Raw genomic sequence first — 24,870 nt, forward strand, 5'->3', positions numbered from 1 at the left:
CATGCTAATCAGCCTGAGTGCTGCCCCAAAAAATGCAATCAAACCAATTGGAGAGGGTGTTGCTCAGGAGGGAGGCTGCAAATCATGGCAAAGGGAGGTTGGGAGGCAGCAAATAGACACAGAATGCCTTGACTTGGCTGGCTACATTCATAGTTTGCATACACCCAGCATGGTTTGGCTAGGCTTGACTGGCTACAATACCAGGGTTGGCTTGCCTGGGACGAATGGATAGGCTGCACTACTTCGACCCACAAAAACAGCTTGGTAGTCATGAGTATAGACAGACACATTATGAAAAGGCACACTAGGAGGGCAGTATCTTGGCACACAGAACCACATCTTGTGCATGTGCTGGCTTCTTTGGCTGCTACATTTAACAGTGTCAACAAGAGTCTAGGAGGGCAGAAATGTGGATCAAATTCACCTACCCACCCCCACATTAACTGGAAGGAAGAGCCCCTTCCCTGGCCTCATGTCTGGTCTGGTGCCCGATGGAGGGTAGACCACACTGGGGTGGGTGTACTACTACGGTATGTGTGGTCTGTGGTTATGCCTCTCTCTGTACCCTCTGGACCCTAAACCCAACCAGTAGAACCCTGTTGAGTACTCAAGGCTTTTGTTGAATGGAGAAAAAGATAGTCTGGATTCACTGTCTACAGCTGCAAAAACAGGTTTGAATAGAGGGGACGTTTGGAGCCGCATTGAAAAATGGACCACCTGAATGAATGGTCAACCACAAGGTGGAACTGGGAGAGCGAATGCTGAAAAAACATCCTGCTGTCAAATCTAACAGTGAAATTTTGACAGTTTATAACATGTATTCTTCTGTGGGTTAACAAGCGCTAGCTGTCGATGTGAACCCACAGCCCTCTGTGATTATCGTCGTCCACACTACTTTACCCCCGTGTAGACATTAATTGTATCCATGCTTATTTGATCTCTAGTGTTGAGCGATGAACTAAAATGTCTGTTATTTTTCTTTTTTTAAACAACTAATTGACCGATGTCGCTTCAATTATTTGAAGTCCATTTTGTTCAGGTTTTTTCGGAGCTCAACGTGCAGCTTCTCTAGCGAAAAATCGATTCTAGCCCGATGTAGTAGGGTGTTGTAGTTTCCAACAAGCCAATATTCTACATAGTTTAGCGCAGAAAACGTGGTAATAAACTTCAATGACCACAATTCATTGCGTTCCTTGGCCGATCTGTGTGGGCACGAAGAACGAGAGAAGAGAAAATAACGTGCGATCAAGAGGGATAGAAAGCAGTTGCTTCGCCATACATCTCTACCTGAAAATACATGATCTATTCTAAGTGATTGATAGTTGGTATCCAGCATTCATAACATTATGCCTTATTTACTTTAAAGAACTACTAAAATAGTGATTTGTCAGAGAGGATAGGCCGCAGCTCTATAGAGATGAGATGACTTGGAATTAAGTAATAAAGTCATCAAATAAAACAACACATGTACACACACACACAAAACTGAAATATTTTATTGAAGTAATATGAATAAAGTATGGTTAAAGATGCACTATGCAGAAATCGAAATATTTTTTCCATAACCAAAAATATTGTATTTTCAGCTGTTTGTGGATTGTGTATAAAACAGAAAGTAAAAGAGGCAAAAACGAAACTTAAGCATAAAAATAGCCCACACAGAAGAAATCTACCACTTCTTAAACAATGACAGATCAGGATCTCAGTGATCACTGCCTCATTGCCTGCATCCGCTATGGATCCGCGGTCAAACGGCCACCCTTCATCACTGTCAAACGCTCCCTAAAACACTTCTGCGAGCAGGCCTTTCTAATCGACCTGGCCTGGGTATCCTGGAAGGATATTGACCTCATCCCGTCGGTAGAGGATGCCTGGTCGTTCTTTAAAAGTAATTTCCTCACCATCTTAAATAAGCATGCCCCTTTCAAAAAATGTAGAACTAAGAACAGATACAGCCCTTGGTTCACTCCAGACCTGACTGCCCTCGACCAGCACAAAAACTTCCTGTGGTGGACTGCACTATCATCGAATAGTCCCCGCGATATGCAACTTTTCAAGGAAGTCAGGAACCAATACACGCAGTCAGTCAGGAAAGCAAAGGCTAGCTTTTTCAAACAGAAATTTGCATCCTGTAGCTCTAACTCCAAAATGTTTTGGGACACTGTAAAGTCCATGGAGAATAAGAGCACCTCCTCCCAGCTGCCCACTGCACTGAGGCTAGGAAACACTGTTACCACCGATAAATCCACGTTAATCGAGAATTTCAATAAGCTTTCCTCCTGGCTACCCCAACCCCGGCCAACAGCTCTGCACCCCCCACAACTACTTTCCCAAGCCTCTCCTTCACCAAAATCCAGAAAGCAGATGTTCTGAAAGAGCTGCAAAACCTGGACCCGTACAAATCAGCTGGGCTAGACAATCTGGACCCTCTCTTTCTAAAATTATCTGCCGCCATTGTTGCAACCCCTATTACCAGTCTGTTCAACCTCTCTTTCGTATCGTCCGAGATCCCTAAAGATTGGAAAGCTGCCGCGGTCATCCCCCTCTTCAAAGGGGGTGACACTCTAGACCGAAACGGTTACAAACCTATATCCATCCTGCCCTGCCTTTCTAAAGTCTTCGAAAGCCAAGTTAACAAACAGATCATGGACCATTTCGAATCCCACCGTACCTTCTCCGCTGTGCAATCCGGTTTCCGAGCGGGTCACGGTGCACATCAGCCACGCTCAAGGTATTAAACGATATCATAACCGCCATCGATAAAAGACAGTACTGTGCAGCCGTCTTCATTGACCTGGCCAAGGCTTTCGACTCTGTCAACTACCGTATTCTTTTCGGCAGACTCAACAGCCTTGGTTTCTCTAATGACTGCCTCGCCTGGTTCACCAACTACTTCTCAGATAGAGTTCAGTGTGTCAAATCGGAGGGCCTGTTGTCCGGACCTCTGGCAGTCTCTATGGGGGTACCACAGGGTTCAATTCTCGGGCCGACTCTTTTCTCTGTATATATCAACGATGTCGCTCTTGCTGCTGGTGATTCCCTGATCCAACTCTACGCAGACGACACCATTCTGTATACATCTGGCCCTTCTTTGGATACTGTGTTCACAAACCTCCAAACGAGCTTCAATGCCATGTATGTATGCTGTAGCAGTCCTTCTGTGGCCTCCCACTGCTCTTAAACGCTAGTAAAACTAAATGCATGCTTTTCAACCGATCGCTGCCCGCACCCGCCCGCCCGACTAGCATCACTACTCTGGACGGTTCTGACTTAGAATATGTGGACAATTACAAATACCTAGGTGTCTGGCTAGACTGTAAACTCTCCTTCAAGACTCATATTAAACATCTCCAATCTAAAATTAAATCAAGAATCGGATTCCTATTTCGCAACAAAGCCTCCTTCATTCACGCCGCCAAACATACCCTCGTAAAACTGACTATCCTACCAATTCTCGACTTCGGCGCTGTCATTTACAAAATAGCCTCCAACACTCTACTCAGCAAACTGGATGCAGTCTATCACAGTGCCATCTGTTTTGTCACCAAAGCCCCATACACCACCCATCACTGCGACCTGTATGCTCTCGTCGGCTGGCCCTCGCTACATATTCGTCGCCAGACCCACTGGCTCCAGGTCATCTATAAGTCCTTGCTAGGTAAAGCTCCGCCTTATCTCAGCTCACTGGTCACCTTAACAACACCCACCCATAGCACGCGCTCCAGCAGGTATATCTCACTGGTCATCCCCAAAGCCAACACCTCCTTTGGCCGCCTTTCCTTCCAGTTCTCTGCTGCCAATGACTGGAACGAATTGCAAAAATCGCTGAAGTTGGAGACTTATATGTCCCTCACTAACTTTAAACATCAGCTATCTGAGCAGCTAACCGATCGCTGCAGCTGTACACAGCCCATCTATAAATAGCTCATCCAATCTACCTACCTCATCCCCATATAGTTTTTATTTACTTTTTGCTCTTTTGCACACCAATATTTCTACTTGCACATCATCCTCTGCACATCTATCACTCCAGTGTTAATTTTCTTAATTAAGATGTGTAGTGTTAGGGCAAAAACCAAAACATGCACCCCTTGGGGTCCCGAGGACCGAGTTTGGGAAACGCTGGCTTAGGGACATCCACATAGACAGGACTTTTAACATGCAATATTTTCAACTTACATATTTGACACACAATTACATTTAGCATGCATTTCTAAATACTATTGTCCTCACTTGGGATTTGAACTCACAACCTCTTGGTTCACAGCATTCTGATCTTCCTGCTACACCACCATGTCTGTGTCAATTATCAGTTAATCTGACTATACTCGCCTCATTGATTTGATTTACTTACATTTACATTTAAGTCATTTAGCAGACGCTCTTATCCAGAGCGACTTACAAATTGGTGCATTCACCTTATGATATCCAGTGGAACAACCACTTTACAATAGTGAATCTAACTCTTTTAAGGGGGGGGGGGTTAGAAGGATTACTTTATCCTATCCTAGGTATTCCTTAAAGAGGTGGGGTTTCAGGTGTCTCCGGAAGGTGGTGATTGACTCCGCTGACCTGGCGTCGTGAGGGAGTTTGTTCCACCATTGGGGTGCCAGAGCAGCGAACAGTTTTGACTGGGCTGAGCGGGAACTGTACTTCCTCAGAGGTAGGGAGGCGAGCAGGCCAGAGGTGGATGAACGCAGTGCCCTTGTTTGGGTGTAGGGCCTGATCAGAGCCTGAAGGTACGGAGGTGCCGTTCCCCTCACAGCTCCGTAGGCAAGCACCATGGTCTTGTAGCGGATGCGAGCTTCAACTGGAAGCCAGAAGCCAGACCTTGCGCGCATTTGGGCGGAAGTGTCTGGGAACGAGATTAGGTGTAATGTGACTAACACTTTAGAGCGTATGCCATCCTTCAGCAGAACATGTCACCCTTTATAAAGCACAAGTTTATATCATATTCAACATAGTGGGTGTAAGAATATTTTGAAGATAGATACACAACGCAGAGGATGAGAGGACGAGAGTGCTAAAAACTAAATAGAGTTCTAACGGTCAATAGGGAATTGTTAATGGAAATAGTTGGGCCTCAGTTCAACAGCTGTTTAGAATCTGTGGAATGTCAGTCCTGAACTCAGAGCTATGTGTGCTATGTTCTGTACATTGAGTCTGGAGCAGGATACTTGTTATTTGGCCATTGGCCCGGTTGTACTGCAAGGACTTCTGATTGGTCAACCCCAGGCTAGGGTGGGGGGTTATAAATTACATACTTTCTTTGTTCTGTTCTTTGTCCTTTTCAAATAAATCTATTTTTCTCCGCCTGATTTGCTTTGGGGTTTGTGTTATTGAAGAATAACATCAACTGCTAACATGGGTAATGTCACATTTGACATTATGTTACACAGTTATACAACATTTATGAACCCCCTACAAAGCATGGCACACGGCCACAGATACTGTGTAACACATTTATGCAGTGCCCATGAAGACATGAAGGATTTATGAAGCCTTTCTAAGCTGAACGTAATTTAAAGCGGGACCCAGTGGGGTCTGTTTTATTGATATTTCCGTAGGTGACATGCTTACACAACAGTATGTTAGTAAAAGTCTTCTCTAGTCTCATGTTTTACTAATATCTCATCAAGAAATACAGGTCCAACCATTTGCTTTGACCCCTCTATGTGGTGTTCATGACAGCTCAATAACACCTACAATGGATCACTTTCAACCCTCTTCTGGGCACAGTGGTACCACACATTTCCGCCGCTGCATAATCCCAACGCAAAATGTATAGCTGTACACGAGTGGGTGCATCCCCGAGCCCCCTATGGACCGATCTAAAAGGCTCATGGATGCACCCATTCATGTACAGCCATACATCCTGCACCAGGATCATGCAGCAACAAAAACATGCAATACCACTGTGCCCAAAAGAAAATGGAAAACAATCCATTTGAGGCATCACCGCGCTGTCATGAACACCACACAGAAAAGTCAAAACAAATGGCCGGACCCGTATTTCTAGATGAATATGAGAAGACTTTTACAGTACCAGTCAAACGTTGACAAACCTACACATTCAAGGGTTTTCTTTATTTTTACTAGTCTCCACATTGTAGAACAATAGTAAAGACATCAAAACTCCGAAACAACACATATGGATTCATGTAGTAACCAAAAAAGTGTTAAAAAAAATTATTCAAAGTAGCCACCCCTTGCCCCGATGACAGGCCTGCACACCCCCGGCACTCTACCAGCCAGCCTCATGAGGTAGTCACCTGGAACGCCCCCCAAACAGTCTTGAAGGAGTTCCCACATATGCTGAGCACTTGTTGGCTGCCCCTCCTCTGCGGTCCTACTCATCCCAAACCATCTCAATTGGGTTGAGGTCGGGTGATTATGGAGGCCAGGTCATCTGATGTAGCACTCCATCACTCTCCAACTTTGTCAAATAGCCCTTACACAGCCTGGAGGTGTTTTGGGGTCATTGTCCTGTTGAGAAACAAATTACAGTCCCACTAAGCGCAAAACAGATGGGATGGAGTATCGCTGCAGAATGCTGTGGTAGCCATGCTAGTTAAGTGTGCCTTGAATTAAAAATAAACTAACAGTGTCACCAGCAAAGCACCGCCACACATCACACCTCCTCCTCCATGATTCACGGTGGAAACCACACATCCGGCGATCATCCGTTCACCTACTCTGCATCTCAGAAAGACACGGCGGTTGGAACCAAAAATCTCAAATTTGGACTCATCACACCAAAGGACAAATTTCCACTGGTCTATTGTCCATTGCTTGTATTTCTTGGCCCAAAAAAGTCTCTTCTTCTTATTGGTGTCCTTTAGTAATGGTTTCTTTGCAGCAATTCGACCATGAAAGCCTGATTTATGCAGTCTCCTCTGAACAGTAGATGTTGAGATGTGTGTTACTTGAACTCTGTTAAGCATTTATTTGTTTTATTTACTTGTTCCAGCAATTTTCTGTATAGTTGTCTGATGTTGGTGGGGGATATTACTCTGTTTTAATGTTACTCCTTAATCACTATGATAAAAAAAAAAAATGCATTTCTTGAGTGTACTTTTAACAGAGCTAAGATTGTAGCAGTGTAGTAGTGCAGGTGAAAACAGCCATTGACACAGACATGGTTGCGTAGCGGGAAGATCGGAATGCTGTGAGCCAAGAGGTTGTGGGTTCAAATCCCAGGTGAAAGCATGTTGAAAAATAATGACTGTATTAAATGAACATGCACAATGTAATCATGTATGTCAAATATGTACGTTAAAAAGCACTGTGTGAATGGATTGGTGGTTTGCCTTGATAGACTCGGCAACAGTAACGTCTAATGAAACAAGTGACATCTTTTTCGGAGTGGCTGTGATTCCGAATGTTCTGGAAACCTGATTTGCCATTGCTAAAGATATTAGATTTCTGCGCAAGTGGAGGATTGTTTTTACAAAGCGGTTTCCCACTTCGCAGCATACATAGCTGCTGCTCGGTACTCTGCTGCCGCTTCCCCCAATTTGTCTGGTGTAGCCGACAAAATTAATGTTGTACACAAAAGACATGGACAACATGTTCGAAATATTGCATTCGATGACTCAGTAGGCTATTAAGTATGAGCATATTTTTTTCACAATTCCTGACATTTAATCAGAGTAAAAATTCCCTGTCTTAAGTCAGTTAGGATCACCACTTTATTTTAAGAATATGAAATGTTAGAATAATAGTAGAGAGAATTATTTATTTCAGCTTTTATTTCAGCTTTCACATTTCCAGTGGGTCAGAAGTTTACAAACACTCAATTAGTATTTGGTGCATTGCCTTTAAAATGTTTAACTTGGGTGAAATGTTTCGGGTAGCCTTCCACAATATTCCCACAATAAGTTGGGTGATTTTTGGCCCATTCCTCCTGACAGAGCTGGTGTAACTGAGTCAGGTTTGTAGGCCTCCTTGCTCGCACACACTTTTTCAGTTCTGCCCACACATTTTCTATAGGATTGAGGTCAGGGCTTTGTGATGGCCACTCCAATACCTTGAATTTGTTGTCCTTAAGCCATTTTGCCACAACTTTGTAAGTATGCTTGGGGTCATTGTCCATTTGGAAAACCCATTTGCGACCAAGCTTTATCTTCCTGACTGATGTCTTGAGATGTTGCTTCAATATATCCACATAATTTTCCTACCTCATGATGCCATCTATTTTGTGAAGTGCACCAGACCCTCCTGCAGCAAAGCACCCCCACAACATGATGCTGCCACCCCCGTGCTTCACGGTTGGGATGGTGTTCTTCGGCTTGCAAGCATCCCCCTTTTTCCTCCAAACATAACGATGTTCATTATGGCCAAACAATTCTATTTTTGTTTCATCAGACCAGAGGACATTTCTCCAAAAAGTATGATCTTTGTCTCAATGTGCAGTTGCAAACCGTAGTCTGGATTTTTTATGGCGGTTTTGGAACAGTGGCTTCTCCCTTGCCGAACGGCCTTTCAGGTTATGTCGATATAGGACTCGTTTTACTGTGGATATAGATACTTTTGTACCTGTTTCCTCCAGCATCTTCACAAGGTCCTTTGCTGTTGTTCTGGGATTGATTTGCACTTTTCGCAAGAAAGTACGTTCATCTCTAGGAGACAGAACACGTCTCCTTCCTGAGCGATATGATGGCTGCGTGGTCCCATGGTGTTTGTACTTGCGTACTATTGTTTGTACAGATGAACGTGGTACCTTCAGGCATTTGGAAATTGCTCCCAAGAATGAACCAGACTTGTGGAGGTCCACAATTTTTTTCTGAGGTCTTGGCTGATGTCTTTTGATTTTCCCATAATGTCAAACAAAGAGGCACTGAGTTTGAAGGTAGGCCTTGAAAAACATCCACAGGTACACCTCCAATTGACTAACCAATTGAGTTAAAGGCACAGTCAACTTAGTGTATGTAAACTTCTTACCCACTGGAATTGTGATACAGTGAATTATAAGTGAAATAATCTGTCTGTAAACAATTGTTGGAAAAATTACTTGTGTCATGCACAAAGTAGATGTCCTAACCAACTTGCAAAAACTATAGTTTGTTAACAAGAAATTTGTGGAGTGGTTAAAAAACGAGTTTTAATGACTCCAACCTAAGTGTATGTAAACTTCCGACTTCAACTGTATACATTTGACTGGAGCTAGTATCAAGAAAGCAAAGAGGTTAATTAGCCGAGACAGGAACACAAAGGGATAGATACATTCTTGACCCCATGTATAAACACGATAACCTTGAAAAGCCAAGTCACAATAACATGAAACACAAATCTTTGCCAATCAGTGGGTCAGGGTTTAATCTTGTTATTTTTAGTCTGTTACTCCCAAACCTCCCCATTGTCCTGCTGTGGAGAGTTGGCAGTGCAGAACATTTCCCCTGTGTGTGTGTGTTTATTTTTTGGTGGGACGGGACGGGCGATTTGATAATTCATGTGAGAGGCTGAGCGGTGTGTGTGTCTGAGTGTGATAAGAGGAGGAAGGAGGGAGGTGTGTGTGTGTGTGTGTGATAAAGAGAGGAAGGAGGGAGGGTACCAAGGCCAATAATGCCCTGACGACTCCTCGACGACATCCCGTAATATACACAATAGACCTAGGAACCAAGAGGTACATCAAAGATCAATACGACGACATCATTATGTTTATCACTTTCAACATGAATGTTATCGCCATTTAAAAGGTCTATGGAAACTAGGGGAAAGTGCTTTCTAAGTATAATTAAAGTCTCCAATATTCCCAGTTCTTTCAAAGACCATTGAATCAAAGTCTCCCACTTAAAGGGTGATTGTAGAGCATTGAGCCAGTGTCTTATGGGCACTACAACTTGTAGTTAGTTAGAAGGAAAAACTATTTTCTTACCGGAGATTGAAAGTTACTTCAATTTTTAAACAGTCAAACACATCTGGCGTTAAGCCAGCGCAATTGTAAAACACACACTCGTTTGCAATTTCGACCTGTTAAAGCTGGCAATATTTAAGGTGTGTAGTAAAAAACGTGCACCAAAGTGTCAATTTCAGTATGCGCTGGTGGGGATATTTAAGACCAACCGAAAGCTGGTCTTAAGCAGTAACCCGGTTGGTTATGACATGGATTTTGACAACGGAAGTGCATCCTATCCACCTGTAGCTTCTGCCAAGTCCCCAACAACTGGATGTTCTGGTTTTCAAGGGAAATTAAAAGAGAGCCACACTTAACAAGACTTCCACTTCTGGACATTAACAAGGCAACAATCCATCTTAACTCCTCCACATTTACTCGATTGGTTGAACAGTGTAGAAGAGAACCTCCCCCAACAGTTTTTTCCCCTTCTCATTAAGACCAGTGTGTAGGGGATTTTGTTTCAGGTGTTTCTTTTATGCATGTTACGTTAGGGTTAATCCACCCGTAAGGCACAGTGCCCATATACACATGGAACAAGAGAGATGTGCTTTTTGTGCCGGTAAACCTTGTGTTACGAAACATTAAAAAAAAACATGTATTTTTCAGTTTTTCAGTTTTTTTTTGTCCTGCCCAATGCATTTGCCAAGTAGTCAAGACTATCAATAAAGGGTTTGGCTCGTGAGACCGCTTTGAAACAAATCTTAATCACCAATAATATCAAGTTTAGGAGCAGCATCAAAACAGTGAGCGGACATCTCCCAATTTTTTTGTATGTAGGCTATTGTACATTATTTTTGCCAGCTCCTGTTATTATTTTGGATGCGTAAAACCCCCTAAATGTAGATATAATCCACTGATACTCATATTTAGAAAAATGTTAGTTATTTTCCTGTACATTTTTTTTTTATTTTTTTTAGTTTGATTTAAAAAAATTGCCCTTAGTAGGTTACCATTACCCTACTATAACAAAAGCTGGTTCTACAGCAATGCGTCTGGTGCCTTTCTTATACTGACCATGCATTAGCCAAGTAACCTATACATAAAATGTTTCTAATGGTCTACTTGTGAGGCATTTGCCACAATGCTTTGCATTATTCACATAGGCCTACCTGCAGTGCATACAAACATATATACACATTTGTCAGTCCTACTGTATAGCTCCATATCAACAGTAGGCCTAGGCTATACAGTATTTGTGCGTCTGTAACCTTCTCAGTCATCATTATTCCTGATTCATTCAGGATTATCTGTAATCATGGTAGCATCCACACGAATGTAGAAGTGTTTACAAACATGTTATATTGTTACTTACAATAAAAGTGACTCCAAAATGACACAATACATTATTTACCATTCATTTCTGTTAGGCACAAAATAATCTGAAACACAACCAAAACTAACAGAAAATGCATCCAACAAATTTGTAGTGTCACAAGCTTGATGTAGTCATTGCGTGATATGAATATGGGACCAAATACTTAACTTTTTAGTACTTTAATACACATATGAGTGAATTTGTCAGAATACTTTTGGTGCCCTAAAATGGGGGGGCTATGTACAAAAAGTGCTGTACTTTCTAAACGGTTCCCCCGATATGGATGAGAATTCACTCAATTTAAAGCTGACAGTCTGCACTTTAACCTCATAGTCATCGCTTGATTTAAAATCAAAACGTTTGGAGTATAGAGCCAATATAAGAACAAACGTTTCACTGTCCCAATAATTACGGATGATAAACTTAATTGACATCTAACCTCTTAAGTGGTAGATACACAAACTCAGAGTGATATAAAAGTAACTTGTCATACCTTTACTGAGGAGGGTGGTCGCGTCATTGCTGCCAATCTGAGAACAGAACAGAGAAGACCGTCAGGAACGATCCACAGACTCCACACATACAGCTCAGTGAAACATCCAGAGGTAGGCCAAAAAAACATGTCAGTGTGTGTGTGTGTGTATGAGGATAAAACGGAGGACTAATATAACTACCCTTGCCACACTATGCTTCACTCTCTTTTGCTGGCCCTTTTATTTCATTTTTTTTTCTGTCTCTCACGCCTTCTTCTCACACTTTCTTTCCTCACATGCCCCCTGTCTCCCTGATGTCTTTTGGAGTCTGCACCCTTTCTCCTCTCTTCAAAGCACACTTCATGACAAATCTGGTCTCTTGCCTCGTCAGGCGGTCGTCCCAGAAGTGAGTTAAGCCGGGCCCGTACTGTACTCGCGAGGAGTCACCGATGTGCCAAGCTACGCCAGGGCCAACCAGGGCAGAGGACATAGATGAGCTCTCACGCCATGTGTGTGTATTTGTGCACTTGCGTGTGTGTGTCTACGTGTGTGTGTAAGTCTAAGTTAGTGAATAATGTGTGTATGTGAATGTGTGGGGGCATCTGTGTGCCTTAGCTGAGCTATTAATGGTCTCCCCTCAGCCAAAAAAAGCTAACAACCTAGAAATAATAAGTCTAGGAATAGACAGAGTCTTGCTCCAGTGAGTACACTCCTTCTGCTTCTTGGCTTTTAAAAATATCCCAGAATATTTAAGGACAGACTCGTACAAGAAAAAGGGCTGCAATTGTCAAGTCAGGAGAAAATGTGTAAATCATGGGGCATTTGAGCGTGAACGGACTGTTATATATATAGCTTGTTTGTGAATGTGGAAAAGCTAGGGCTGACCCCATTTAGTCGACTGGTCGATTGTTTGGTCGATAGGCTGTTGGTCAACCGAGATTTCTTTAGTTGAGCAGTAGCACAAAAAGAACAAAAAATATATCACGGTGTACAAGGAACCTGTCTGATTCGCACCTGAGTGGACTAATCCATTGTGGAGGCCGTGGGGATGGCACAGTCCATCACTCTAAGACATGTGCTACTGAAATTGTATATGGTTGTATTACATAAGAACAATGGTGCAACACTAATGAAACTAATATTATTTTATAATAAATGCGCTTCTCCTGCGTTGGATTGTGGCCGCTGTCCGCGGTTCTGAAATAAATCAGTGTGTGATTGCACTGTTGAATTGGCGCCTTTTCCTAGACCATGTTGCTATGTGCCAAAAAGCAAAGTTAACCTCAGCGAGATCGGTGTCCCCCACTGGATGGTTGAGCTAATGTAGGCTAATGTGATTAGCATGAGGTTGTAAGTAACAACAACATTTCCCAGGACATAGACATATCTAAAACGCGCAGAAAGCTTAAATTCTTGTTAATCTAATTATACTTTCCAATTTACAGTAGCTATTACAGTGAAAGAATACCATGTTATTGTTTGAGGAGAGTGCACAGTTATGAACTTCAACAAAATGTATCAATAAACCAATTAGACACATTTGGGCAGTCTTGATACACATTTGAACAGAAGTGCAGTGGTTCATTGAATCAGTCTAAAACTTTACACATACACTGCTGCCATCTAGTGGCCAAAATCTAAATTGCGCCTAACCTGGGATAGTACAGTATGGCCTTTCTCTTGCATTTCAAAGATGATGATTTTTTTTTTAAACTTTGTATTATCTTTTACCGGATCTAATGTGTAATATTCTCCTATATTCAATTCACATTTCCACAAACTTCAAAGTGTTTCCTTTCAAATGGTATCAAGAATATGCATATCCTTGCTTTAGGTCCTGAGCTACAGGCAGTTAGATTTGGGTATGTCATTTAAAAAAAAGGGTGCGATCCTTAAGAGGTGTTAACCAGCATATTGGTGTTGAGCACAACGCAGCGGAGGCAGCAGCAGAGTTAGGAGACGAGAAAACAGCCCTTGCCTTATTATATAAGAAAAGTGAGGAGATAGGAAAGCCCAATTTAATTAGGTCTATAATCAATAAATAGCTGTTAAGCTGTTAAATGTGCCTGGTTTCATAAATCATCCATATATGTTTACAGAAATAAGACAGATCCTGCTTCTATTGAAAAACAATATTTATAATAATACTAATAACGGCTCAATTTTCTTGATCTCCTTCTTATTGTTATTATTACTATTATTATTATGATCATCATTATAATACTAAGTAATGTCATTATCATTAGTAGGCTTAGTATTGAAGCCTTGTATAACCACTACTGAGCTGTAGGCCTAAGAGCGCATCCTGTTTAGTCTAAAAACCGTAACTTCCTTAGGCCAATATTTCAATACTTATATAGCCTGCTGTATATCAATCAATCATTTATTTGTTCATGTCATCACACAAGTCATTCATGATTTGAAATGCAATCAAGTATTTTAGTTTTAAAATAAAATGAAGCGAGCCTTGAATAATTAGCTTAAACAATAAATAAACCGTTCCATTTAGGAACACAAACGAATGTGACTATTTTTAGTCTTTGCTGTAATAAAGGTTTAAGAAAAAAATACATTACAACAGACTCTCTGGAACGCTTATCATTTATTTAGTGTTTAAATTGTTCCAAACGGTAAGAAAAATTACATTGTAATCTATACAGCACCTGTTTAGCACACATAATATGCACGCAGCGCTTGCTCCTAACCTTATTTTTCTTGATCTCCAGATTTTTCCACAACTATTCCAACTATTCCAATTTATTCCACACACCTTTACCTCATGAGCAACCATTCCCCCGTTTCAAGTTTATTTCGTCACGTCCTCTGCATCCATTTTGCTGTTACGGTGTTCAGAGTTTGTTATAACAAATTCATTGATGGGATTTTGATATCCTATAGGTCAGGCCCTATTGGTCATGCGCATGCGATGCATACATGTGTCACGTAATGAGAACAAGGGTTGAGGGAATAGGGAATGTTTTTCCTTAACAAATGAGGGATTTCAGTGACAGAACTTTTCAGTCAGAAACGGCTGTAATTATGTTTTAGCTCCCGCAACACGGACAGCGCGATGAACACTTTGATGTTCTGTGGTGGTCGCTACAGCAGGGAGGAGTGAGCGACAACGGGTGCTAGTCGGTCACTCGCTGTCTTTTTCTTTTTAAACACAGCACAGCAAGTCTGAGCCCGGCCCGGCACAATCAAATCAATTGCTGGTCGGACTCCCTCTAGTCATTTGTGTGTCTTAATTATTTAATCAAACCGTGTGCTTAAAGCATCAGACAAGCTCAGTGAATATAGTTGATTTGATTAAAAGACCTAGGATGTGTCTATATATGGAAAAATACACTTTTTGACAGAACAGACTACACTTGGTTGACCAAGATACATTTTGTCTGGGGACAGCCCTAGGAATAACCAAAGTCGTCGTTGTTTTTGAGGATCCTGTTGTTGTTATCTGTGTAGTGCTATTCGAAGAGTGTTCCATAAGAGTGCTGCTACTGCTGAAGTTTAGCAGTCAGAACCCCTCTGCACTGGTAAATCAATAGCCCTACTCTATAAAGCACGCTATACATATACTGTATACGATTCATGAATGAACTCTATTTATAATCTAAAGATTATATAGAGAGAGGCTTCTGCAGAACAGGGAGGCTATTTGTAACCTGTAACATGACGAGAGTTCTGAAGCACGGTGGTACACGGTGATGGTGGTGGGACAGTACATTCACTGTAGGTAGAGCTGCATACCATCCAAGTATGTCCCTGGACACAAGTAGTCCTTCTGTAATGGTGGCCTACAGTATACAGCAGGGTTGGGGTCAATTCATAGACAAGCATTGAGGAGAGTTGGAAATGTAATTGTAATTGGAAATGTAATTTCAGTTTACCTCCTGAATTGACTGAATTGAAATGGAATTGACCCCAGCCCTGGATGGACGTTGTCTAATTTAACTGGTACCATATTGAACCATGTTCCTAGAAAAGTCATTTTCCTCCTTACTACACCATGCCCAAACCGGATGAGGGCGTGCGTCCGCCATTGTGCGCAAATTGATTTTGTCCCGCTACACCAAACGCTATTACGACGCGCAGGTTGAAATATCAAAACAAACTCTGAACCAATTATATTAATTTGGGGACAGGTCGAAAAGCATTAAACATTTATGGCAATTTAGCTAGCTAGCTTGCAGTTGCTAGCTAATTTGTCCTATTTAGCTAGCTTGCTGTTGCTACCTAATTTGTCCTGGGATATAAACGCAGAGTTTTATTTTACCTGAAATGCACAAGGTCCTCTACTCCGACAATTAATCCACACATAAAATGGTCAACCGAATCGTTTCTAGTCATCTCTCCTCCTTCCAGGCTTTTTCTTCTTTGGACTTTAAATGACGATTGGCATCTAACTTTCATCATAAGGTGTATAACCACAACCGACTCACTGACTGACCTCAGTTCAACTTTCAATCACCCACGTGGGTTTAACCAATGAGGAGATGTCACATGGGTATATGCTTCTATAAACCAATGAGGAGATGGGAGAGGCAGGACTTGCACCGCGTTCAGCGTCACAAATAGAACTGACTTCTATTTTAGCGCTTGGCAGGGCAGACGCTCATTGGCGCACGCAAGCAGTGTGGGTGCAATGATTGAATAACATGTATGTGTAAATTCATTTTTCAACGCTTGCGCACGTGACGCAAGTGGTCACTGCTTGCGCGCCAACGAGCGTCTGCGTTGCCAAGCGCTAAAATAGAAGTCAGTTCTATTTTAGAGCAGCACCCGGAAAAGAGTGGATGACTGTTTGTCTTGACCTTTTATGGGTATGAGATGCCACAGTGCTATGCCCTCAAGGTATGTGTGTGCTTGGTGTGTTTTTGGTTTGAAAAGAGAGTTGGAGAATTTGAATGCTTGGGCGTTACATACACGAGGGGTGGTAGCTAATGAAAGGCAAAGTAAGCTAAGTGTAGTAATGTGATGGCTTGTGGAACAGCTTGGGTCAGCTCTGCTTCGGATGGACAGAGCACTTTGCTCTTTTAGCTGACAGGGTGGAGTGGAGGGCACTATAGCGACAGTGTTTCTATTGGCCAGGGGACTCTCAGGGGGAGACCTCAGAGGCGTAGCAGTCAAGAGTGTTGTGCCAGTAACCGAAAGGTTACTGGTTCAAATCCCAGAGCCAGCAAAGTGGGAAAATCTGCTGTTCTGACCCTAATAACTGCTCCCTGGATGCCGATGATGTTAATTAAGGCAGCCCCCCCCACATCTCACTGATTCAGAGGGGTCGTATTAAATGGGGAAGAGACATTTCAGTTGAATACATTCAGTTGTGCAACTGACTAGGTATTCCCGCTTTCTCTGGCTCTGCGTCTCGTTTGACAGACCTGGCATGGCCTTCAGGTTTAAGGTAAAGAGTGCCATCCTCTCCCTCCCAGCAAATGACTGCATATATGAATGGACAAAGCCATTGGTCACGTGACACCATTCGTTCCTATGTGAAGACTCAATAGCGAATTGAAGCCAAATGAAGTTGGTTGAGATGGCGTCTCATGGAGACATTACACGCGCAGTTTGAGCTATTCCAGGGAGTGAAATTGCAGGCTAGCTCAGTGCTGCCCCTTCTCACTGAGTAACTCAAGTTGAAGGCTGACCGGGTTACTGCGGGCTGCCATTATCCACTAAATTATCCTCATGTGGGAGTGAACGTTATTTATAATAAGGGTTACATGGAGAAAATTGGACCGATCTGAAATGGTCCGATTTCCCTGCAGCAAAATATATTTGATCTAAACCCTCCCAGAAGGCTTGAAAAAGAGACCCTCCGTATACCCAAAATAATAATTAAAACAAAGTGAATAGCAGAGAGCATGTCTACCGTTTACACACATTTTCTGGACAGACCAGAGCCTTAGACATGCTGTTTTAGAAACTGTTCTTCGTCCTGTAAGCATTACATGGCAACGCAGGAATTTTGATAGCACACAGGGCTGCAGGCCAGAAGGTTGTGGGTTGTCCTTGGACCACCGTGGACGAGAGTAGGGATGGAAAGATCTCCTTTATAGTAAAAGCATTGAATGAATCTCTCATCGTATTTGCAGGTTCGAAGAAAATATATATTTTTAAATAAAAATGTCATGCAGTTCTACATCATTTTCCGTTTTTCTTTTCATACCTCATTGGCAAGAAACCTATTGTTTTTAACCAAATTAATTATAGTAGTAGCAAACTATCAAAGTTGGCCTCAGGTCCTCCTCATCTTTGCACTCTCCTTTTCAAACTGAACATGACATAGCCTATAGGCTAGTCCGCGTGCAAGAAAGTACAAAAACGACAAAATCGGAAGAAGCCTTTGACTCTCCTCCTGAACTGCCACCGTAGACCTACACAGCACAGCCATTGGTTAGGCAGCACACAAAACAGTGTTTGATTAGCAAGAGCAGAGCAGGCCAGGGCTCAGGGTTGGAATACCCATTGCAGTGTGTAATACAGCCTAGTTGTATTTACACCATCACAGCAGCTATATTAGAAATATAACTTTACTCTGTGGTTCTGCTAGCATGTACTTTGTACACTATAGCCTTTGGATCATTTGATTGATAACACACTAAATAGTCTATAGGCGCACCTGATTTTGCGCACCCTGCGGAGAATCAGTGATGAGGGGCAGCATCGGGCACGCATAGCCTAATAAACAACTCATTCTAAAACACTGATAGATATTGACATTTCCTCAATTGAATGACCCTCCCCTGGACTAGATTTCTAAAATACTAAACCCTCCCCTTGACTGAAATTGAAAAGCAAGACCCTCCCCTATTTCCCTCCAGGTAACCATTCTGTAAATTTCAATCCAGCACTAACTTCTTCTGTGTGCGATTTAAAATTAACCGGTTCAAGGACATACAGTACCAGCCAAAAGTTTAGACACACCTACTATTTCCATGGTTTTTCTTTATTTTGACTATTTTCTACATTGTAGAATAATAGTGTAGACATCAAAACTATGAAATAACACACATGGAATCATGTAGTAATCAAAAAAGTGTTAACAAATCTAAATATATTTTATATTTGAGATTCTTCAAAGTAGCCACCCTTTGCCTTGATGACAGCTTTGCACACTCTTGGCATTCTCTCAACCTGCTTCACATGGAATGCTTTTCCAACAGTCTTGAAGGAGTTCCACATATGCTGAGCACTTGTTGGCTGCTTTTCCTTCACTCTGCAGTCCAACTTATCCCAAACCATCTCAATTGGGTTGAGGTCAGGTGATTGTGGAGGCCAGGTCAAATAGGTTTGATGTCTTCACTATTATACTACAATGAAGAAAACAGTAAAAATAAAGAAAAACCCTTGAATGAATAGGTGTGTCCACACTTTTGACTGGTACTGTACATCTGGTGTATTAGAAGCAGTTATTGGTACCATGATTGACTTTAAATTGTTATATTTTTTTTTAGATGAAGATTGACCACGAAGATCGTCATTTTTCCATTCACTATAATGGGGGATCGTTTTCTGCTAACAATGCCTGCAGTACCGCGGTTGACCTTGAACTTCCATTGCTTCAAAGGGAGAGTCTAGTCGTTGTCTGCTGCTCCCAGCTGACTCGAGCCCTTTTTGTCAAGGATAAAGCCTGGAACAATCTCTCTCCCCTGACCCTGACCCTGATCGCTTCGTCTCTGTTTATCTCTCTGGGCGATTCAAGCGTTACGGACTTTACATTTCCACGTGGAATCACAACTTGATTGTCTTACAGAATGGACAAACAAAATATAAGTGAAACTTTTGATGTGTGTGTGTCTATTGTACCCCTTTGTGGGGAGTGTATACCCCAAAAAGCAGACTTGACATGTTGGAGGAATAAAGCAACTAAGAAGAATTATGGATGGTACATGAATGGACATGTAAAACCTTGATGAAAGTGAGCTTTACAGAGAACGTTTCAAAATGATCAGATGTAAACTTTTCCTAAAAACTTTTCCTCAAAAAACGTTATGGATTTACTAACTTGCAATAATCGTGATATGAGGTAGCTTTGCCTATTGTAGGAAGCACTGATTGTAAGTCGCTCTGGATAAGAGTGTCTACGAAATGCTTAAAATGTCAATGTACTCTAGGTTATACAGAAGCAGGGCGAAAAGAGACTCACTGTTTCTCTGCTTTGTCCCTGTCGTCGAGGAAGAAGAGGGCGGTTGCCAAGAAGAACATGCCACCCAGGACGATGACGAAGGGACAGAGCATGAGGGCATAACCCAAACTGAGGAACTGCCATAGCACCGACCTAGTGTAGCTCTTCTGGAGGGCGTCCGATATCTGGACGGACACGGACACGGACACACACACACACACACACACACACACACACACACACACACACACACACACACACACACACACACACACACACACACACACACACACACACACACACACACACACACACACACACAGACAGACAGACAGACAGACAGACAGACAGAGAGAGAGAGAGAAAAACAACATTAAAGAAATACGAATATGCTATAGACATTATGCACACTGTTGTGTCTTTCCAAGTCACCAATAGTGATCACTAATATTACTATTCGGGCCGGTTTCCCAGATCCAGAAAAGCCCTATTCCTGTACTTACAAAGCATTCTCAATGAAGAATCCCCATTTAATGTACTTTTTAGTCAAGGGCTTATCTGTGTCCAGGAAACCGGCATATAACGTTTCTGCATCAATCCTAGTGCTTGTTGCCATTATAGTGCGTTGCATAATTACAGTGTGTGTGACTCATTTAGCAAGAGATTCATTTGACTCTTATGTAAATTTATCAAGGCAGAAAAAAGCTAATCTCTGGACAGCACGCTCAGATCCTGCAACAGACGCTCAAGGCTACAGTAGTAGTGAGTTACATGAGCTCCTCTGACTGCTACAGGCTACAGGGCTAATCCATACATATCGTTCCCGATCCATTAGGCAAATCAATAATGTAAAATAACACACTTAACCAATGAATATTTCAAACACAAAAAGGAGGCAATGTTACAAAACACACATGCAACATATTTCTGTACACACACACACACACCAATGTCTATAAGAGTAGATATTCCAAGCAGCGTATTCAGTAATTTCAAGGTTAGAGTAGAGTTCTCCAGAGCTGAGTGTTGCCCTGGTCCGTCACGCAATGTGCTAAAGAAAATAACAGCGGGGAGATAGTCTAACTAAAGTGCTGACACACACACACTGTGCGTGCAGGATGGTCAGTGTTCCTTAAAGTGCTGTGGAGAATGGCAGATGGGGAACACAGAACACTCACTCCTGCCCTGACAGCCCAGGTTCCCTGACTTGCCTTTCTTAATTTCCCCTGAGAGGATAAATAGTTAGATTGAATGGAAAAAGGTAAAGACAGACAGGCATGAGGCTGGTGGTTATTACAGAGACTAGATTAGTGCTGCTGACAGTGCTGAGGTATTCCCTGTGACGACTGACAGGCTCCTCCTGCTGCAGAGTCTCTCTCTCTCTCTCTCTCTCTCTCTCTCTCTCTCTCTCTCTCTCTCTCTCTCTCTCTCTCTCTCTCTCTCTCTCTCTCTCTCTCTCTCTCTCTCTCTCTCTCTCTCTCTCTCTCTCTCTCTCTCTCTCTCTCTCTCTCTCTCTCTCTCTCTCTCTCTCTCTCTCTCTCTCTCTCTCTCTCTCTCTCTCTCTCTCTCTCTCTCTCTCTCTCTCTCTCTCTCTCTCTCTCTCTCTCTCTCTCTCTCTCTCTCTCTCTCTCTCTCTCTCTCTCAATTCAATTCAATTCAATTCAATTCAAGGGGCTTTATTGGCATGGGAAACATGTGTTAACATTGCCAAAGCAAGTGAGGTAGGTAATATACAAAAGTCAAATAAACAATAAAAATGAACAGTAAACATTACACATACAGAAGTTTCAAAACAATAAAGACATTACAAATGTCATATTATATATATGCAGTGTTGTAACAATGTACAAATGGTTAAAGCACACAAGTTAAAATAAATAAACATAAATATGGGTTGTATTTACAGTGGTGTTTGTTCTTCACTGGTTGCCCTTTTCTTGTGGCAACAGGTCACAAATCTTGCTGCTGTGATGGCACACTGTGGAATTTCACCCAGTAGATATGGGAGTTTATCAAAATTGGATTTGTTTTCGAATTCTTTGTGGATCTGTGTAATCTGAGGGAAATATGTCTCTCTAATATGGTCATACATTGGGCAGGAGGTTAGGAAGTGCAGCTCAGTTTCCACCTCATTTTGTGGGCAGTGTGCACATAGCCTGTCTTCTCTTGAGAGCCATGTCTGCCTACGGCGGCCTTTCTCAATAGCAAGGCTATGCTCACTGAGTCTGTACATAGTCAAAGCTTTCCTTAAGTTTGGGTCAGTCACAGTGGTCAGGTATTCTGCCACTGTGTACTCTCTGTTTAGGGCCAAATAGCATTCTAGTTTGCTCTGTTTTTTTGTTAATTCTTTCCAATGTGTCAAGTAATTATCTTTTTGTTTTCTCATGATTTGGTTGGGTCTAATTGTGCTGTTGTCCTGGGGCTCTGTGGGGTGTGTTTGTGTTTGTGAACAGAGCCCTAGGACCAGCTTGCTTAGGGGACTCTTCTCCAGGTTCTCTCTCTCTCTCTCTCTCTCTCTCTCTCTCTCTCTCTCTCTCTCTCTCTCTCTCTCTCTCTCTCTCTCTCTCTCTCTCTCTCTCTCTCTCTCTCTCTCTCTCTCTCTCTCTCTCTCTGGGAGAAGTGCTGACAGGAGAGTGTGTGTGAGAGGAAAAAGGGAGGGAGGGCGAGAAAGAGTGTAGGTGGGTGTTATAAGAGTGTTCATGTGAGAGTATGTATGACTGCACAAATGTATGTGTGGGCTAGAAATACATAGTGCATGTCAAATTATCCATTGCAAGGCATTTCTTGCAAGATTGCAGGGAGATTGTTCCTGACATTACATCGCCACCCACTCTGCCTCTGGCCATTTGCCACTCACTCACACATCCTCTCACTCACTCACACACACATCCACTCACTCACTCACACATTCACACACACTCACACACACACACTTACACACTTACACACTTACATGTGTCTTTACACTAGTTCATTATATTCCTCCCTGAAGCTATGGTTTGTATTTGTCAGCCACTCTGGCCTACGTGCTGGTACAAGGGGGACTATATACTGTGGATGAATGGCTTGTCACTCAATAAGAAGGACCAGTACTGCAGGATACAGTGGGAGCCCAGTTCATTTTAACACACAACCTCCATTAATATACAAAGGCAATGCACTGTGGCTGCTTCGGTTCACGATCCTCTGAGGGCACGTCTCTAATGCAGGTCTAATATTTGGGTCTTGGGCAGCACAAGTACTTGTAAAAACCTAATTCTGCACCAAGTGGGTGGCTCAAGGCTGCTTTATTCTGTAGTTGCTAAGCGATGAACGGCTGACATGGTTTTCCCGTGATTTCAGATCTGCAGACTCTGTTCATTCTTGTAGTGGGGGGTGGCGGGTGTGGAGGGTTGTGGGTTGGTAGAGTGCGTCATGATGAGCCCATCACACCGGCCTGCTAAACCTCCGGGCCAGTCAGAGATAGAGGTGTCGCTGCATGGTGACGCATTCAGGACATTCTGGGCCTGGTCTCCTTGGTCTGGAGGTCGGCGACATTCAGGGAGGGATGAATCACAGCAACCTGGTCTCAGAGCACTTCGTATTATTCTTTACATAAATCCGAGACGCTCTGTGTGAACTAGTATGATGAGGTTACATTTCGCACGGCATGTATTACATTTTGGATGTCCATCATCCATTTCGTAGGATATGTTACGAATTATAATTTGTATGATATGTTACGAATTTACAAAATGTACAACATGTTAGAATTTTCAAAACATATGACATGTTACAAATTAGCTAGGTTAGGGGTTAGGGGCTAGGTTAGGGGCTAGGGTTAAGGTTAGGAGTTAGGTTAAAATGAAGGCTAAACACCAGTCTCAACATCAACAGCGAAGAGGCGGCTCTGGGATGCTGGCCTTCTAGGCAGAGTTCCTCTGCCCAGTGTCTGTGTTCTTTTGACCATCTTAATCTTTTATTTTCATTGGCCAGTCTGAGATATGGCTTTTTCTTTGCAACTCTGCCTAGAAGGCCAGCATCTTGGAGTCGCCTCTTCACTGTTGACATTGAGACTGGTGTTTTGCGGGTTCTATTTAATGAAGCTGCCAGTTGAGGAATTGTGAGGCGTCTGTTTCTCAAATCAGACACTCTAATGTACTTGTCCTCTTGCTCAGTCGTGCCACTCCTCTTTCTATTCTGGTTAGAGCCAGTTTGCACTGTTCTGCGAAGGGAGTAGTACACAGCGTTGTACAAGATCTTCAGTTTCTTGGCAATTTCTCGCATGGAATAGCCTTCATTTCTCAGAACAATAGTAGACTGACGAGTTTTAGACGAAAGTACTTTGTTTCTGGCCATTTTGAACCTGTAATCGAACCCATAAATGCTGATGCTTCAGATACTCAACTAGTCTAAAGAAGGCCAGTTTAATTGCTTCTTTAATCAGAACATAATTGTAAAAGGGTTTTCTAATGATAAACTAGCCTTTTAAAATTAGAACACAGGAGTGATGGTTGCTAAGTGGGCCTCTGTACGCCTATGTAGATATTCCATAAAACATCTGCAGTTTCCAGCTACAATAGTCATTTACAACATTAACAATGTCTACACTGTACTTCTGATCAATTTGATGTTGTTTTGACGGACAAAAAAAAAGGCTTTTCTTTCAAAAACAAGGACATTTCTAAGTGACCCCAAACTTTTGAACGGTAGTGTATATATTCCTCCCCCCCCTTCTTAAATAACTGCTGTATCTGCTGTTCCACAGCCCCGTCTGTCACTGTTCCGCCTGTCCCCAGTGAATCCCCAGGCCTGAGTTTAATTCTCTAATCAAGACCAATGTTACTTTCGCTGTTGGCTCTTACTGTACACTGAGCCTGAGGGAGGACGGTAGAACAACAATGTAAATATCTACCACTACCACTAAGTAGAACAAGCCTAAGAGCGCTTTCTTTTCTCTGAACCATTTGCCAAAGCCAAAGCGTGCATTAAACATGAACAACTACTGCAGGTTTAGAGGTACAGCTTTGAGTAGCACTATAACCATTTGAATATTGTGTGAGAGATTCAGTACGGG

General features: G+C 42.4%; 1 protein-coding gene across 2 annotated transcripts in view; it reads right to left on the minus strand.

The window, feature by feature from the left end:
• The window catches only part of spns2 (SPNS lysolipid transporter 2, sphingosine-1-phosphate), a 146,530-nt gene that overhangs the window by 1,864 nt on the left and 119,796 nt on the right, over positions 1 to 24,870 (minus strand). For both annotated transcript variants that reach the window (XM_071337385.1, XM_071337386.1), the window contains exons 11-12: positions 19,836 to 19,999; positions 11,707 to 11,743 (exon numbers count right to left, since the gene is read on the minus strand). In XM_071337385.1, the coding sequence (XP_071193486.1) occupies positions 11,707 to 11,743; positions 19,836 to 19,999 (201 nt within the window). The remainder of the gene's footprint in view (positions 1 to 11,706; positions 11,744 to 19,835; positions 20,000 to 24,870) is intronic.

The sequence above is a fragment of the Salvelinus alpinus genome, chromosome 13 (genome assembly GCF_045679555.1).
Source record: "Salvelinus alpinus chromosome 13, SLU_Salpinus.1, whole genome shotgun sequence".
Taxonomy (NCBI): Eukaryota; Metazoa; Chordata; class Actinopteri; order Salmoniformes; family Salmonidae; genus Salvelinus; species Salvelinus alpinus.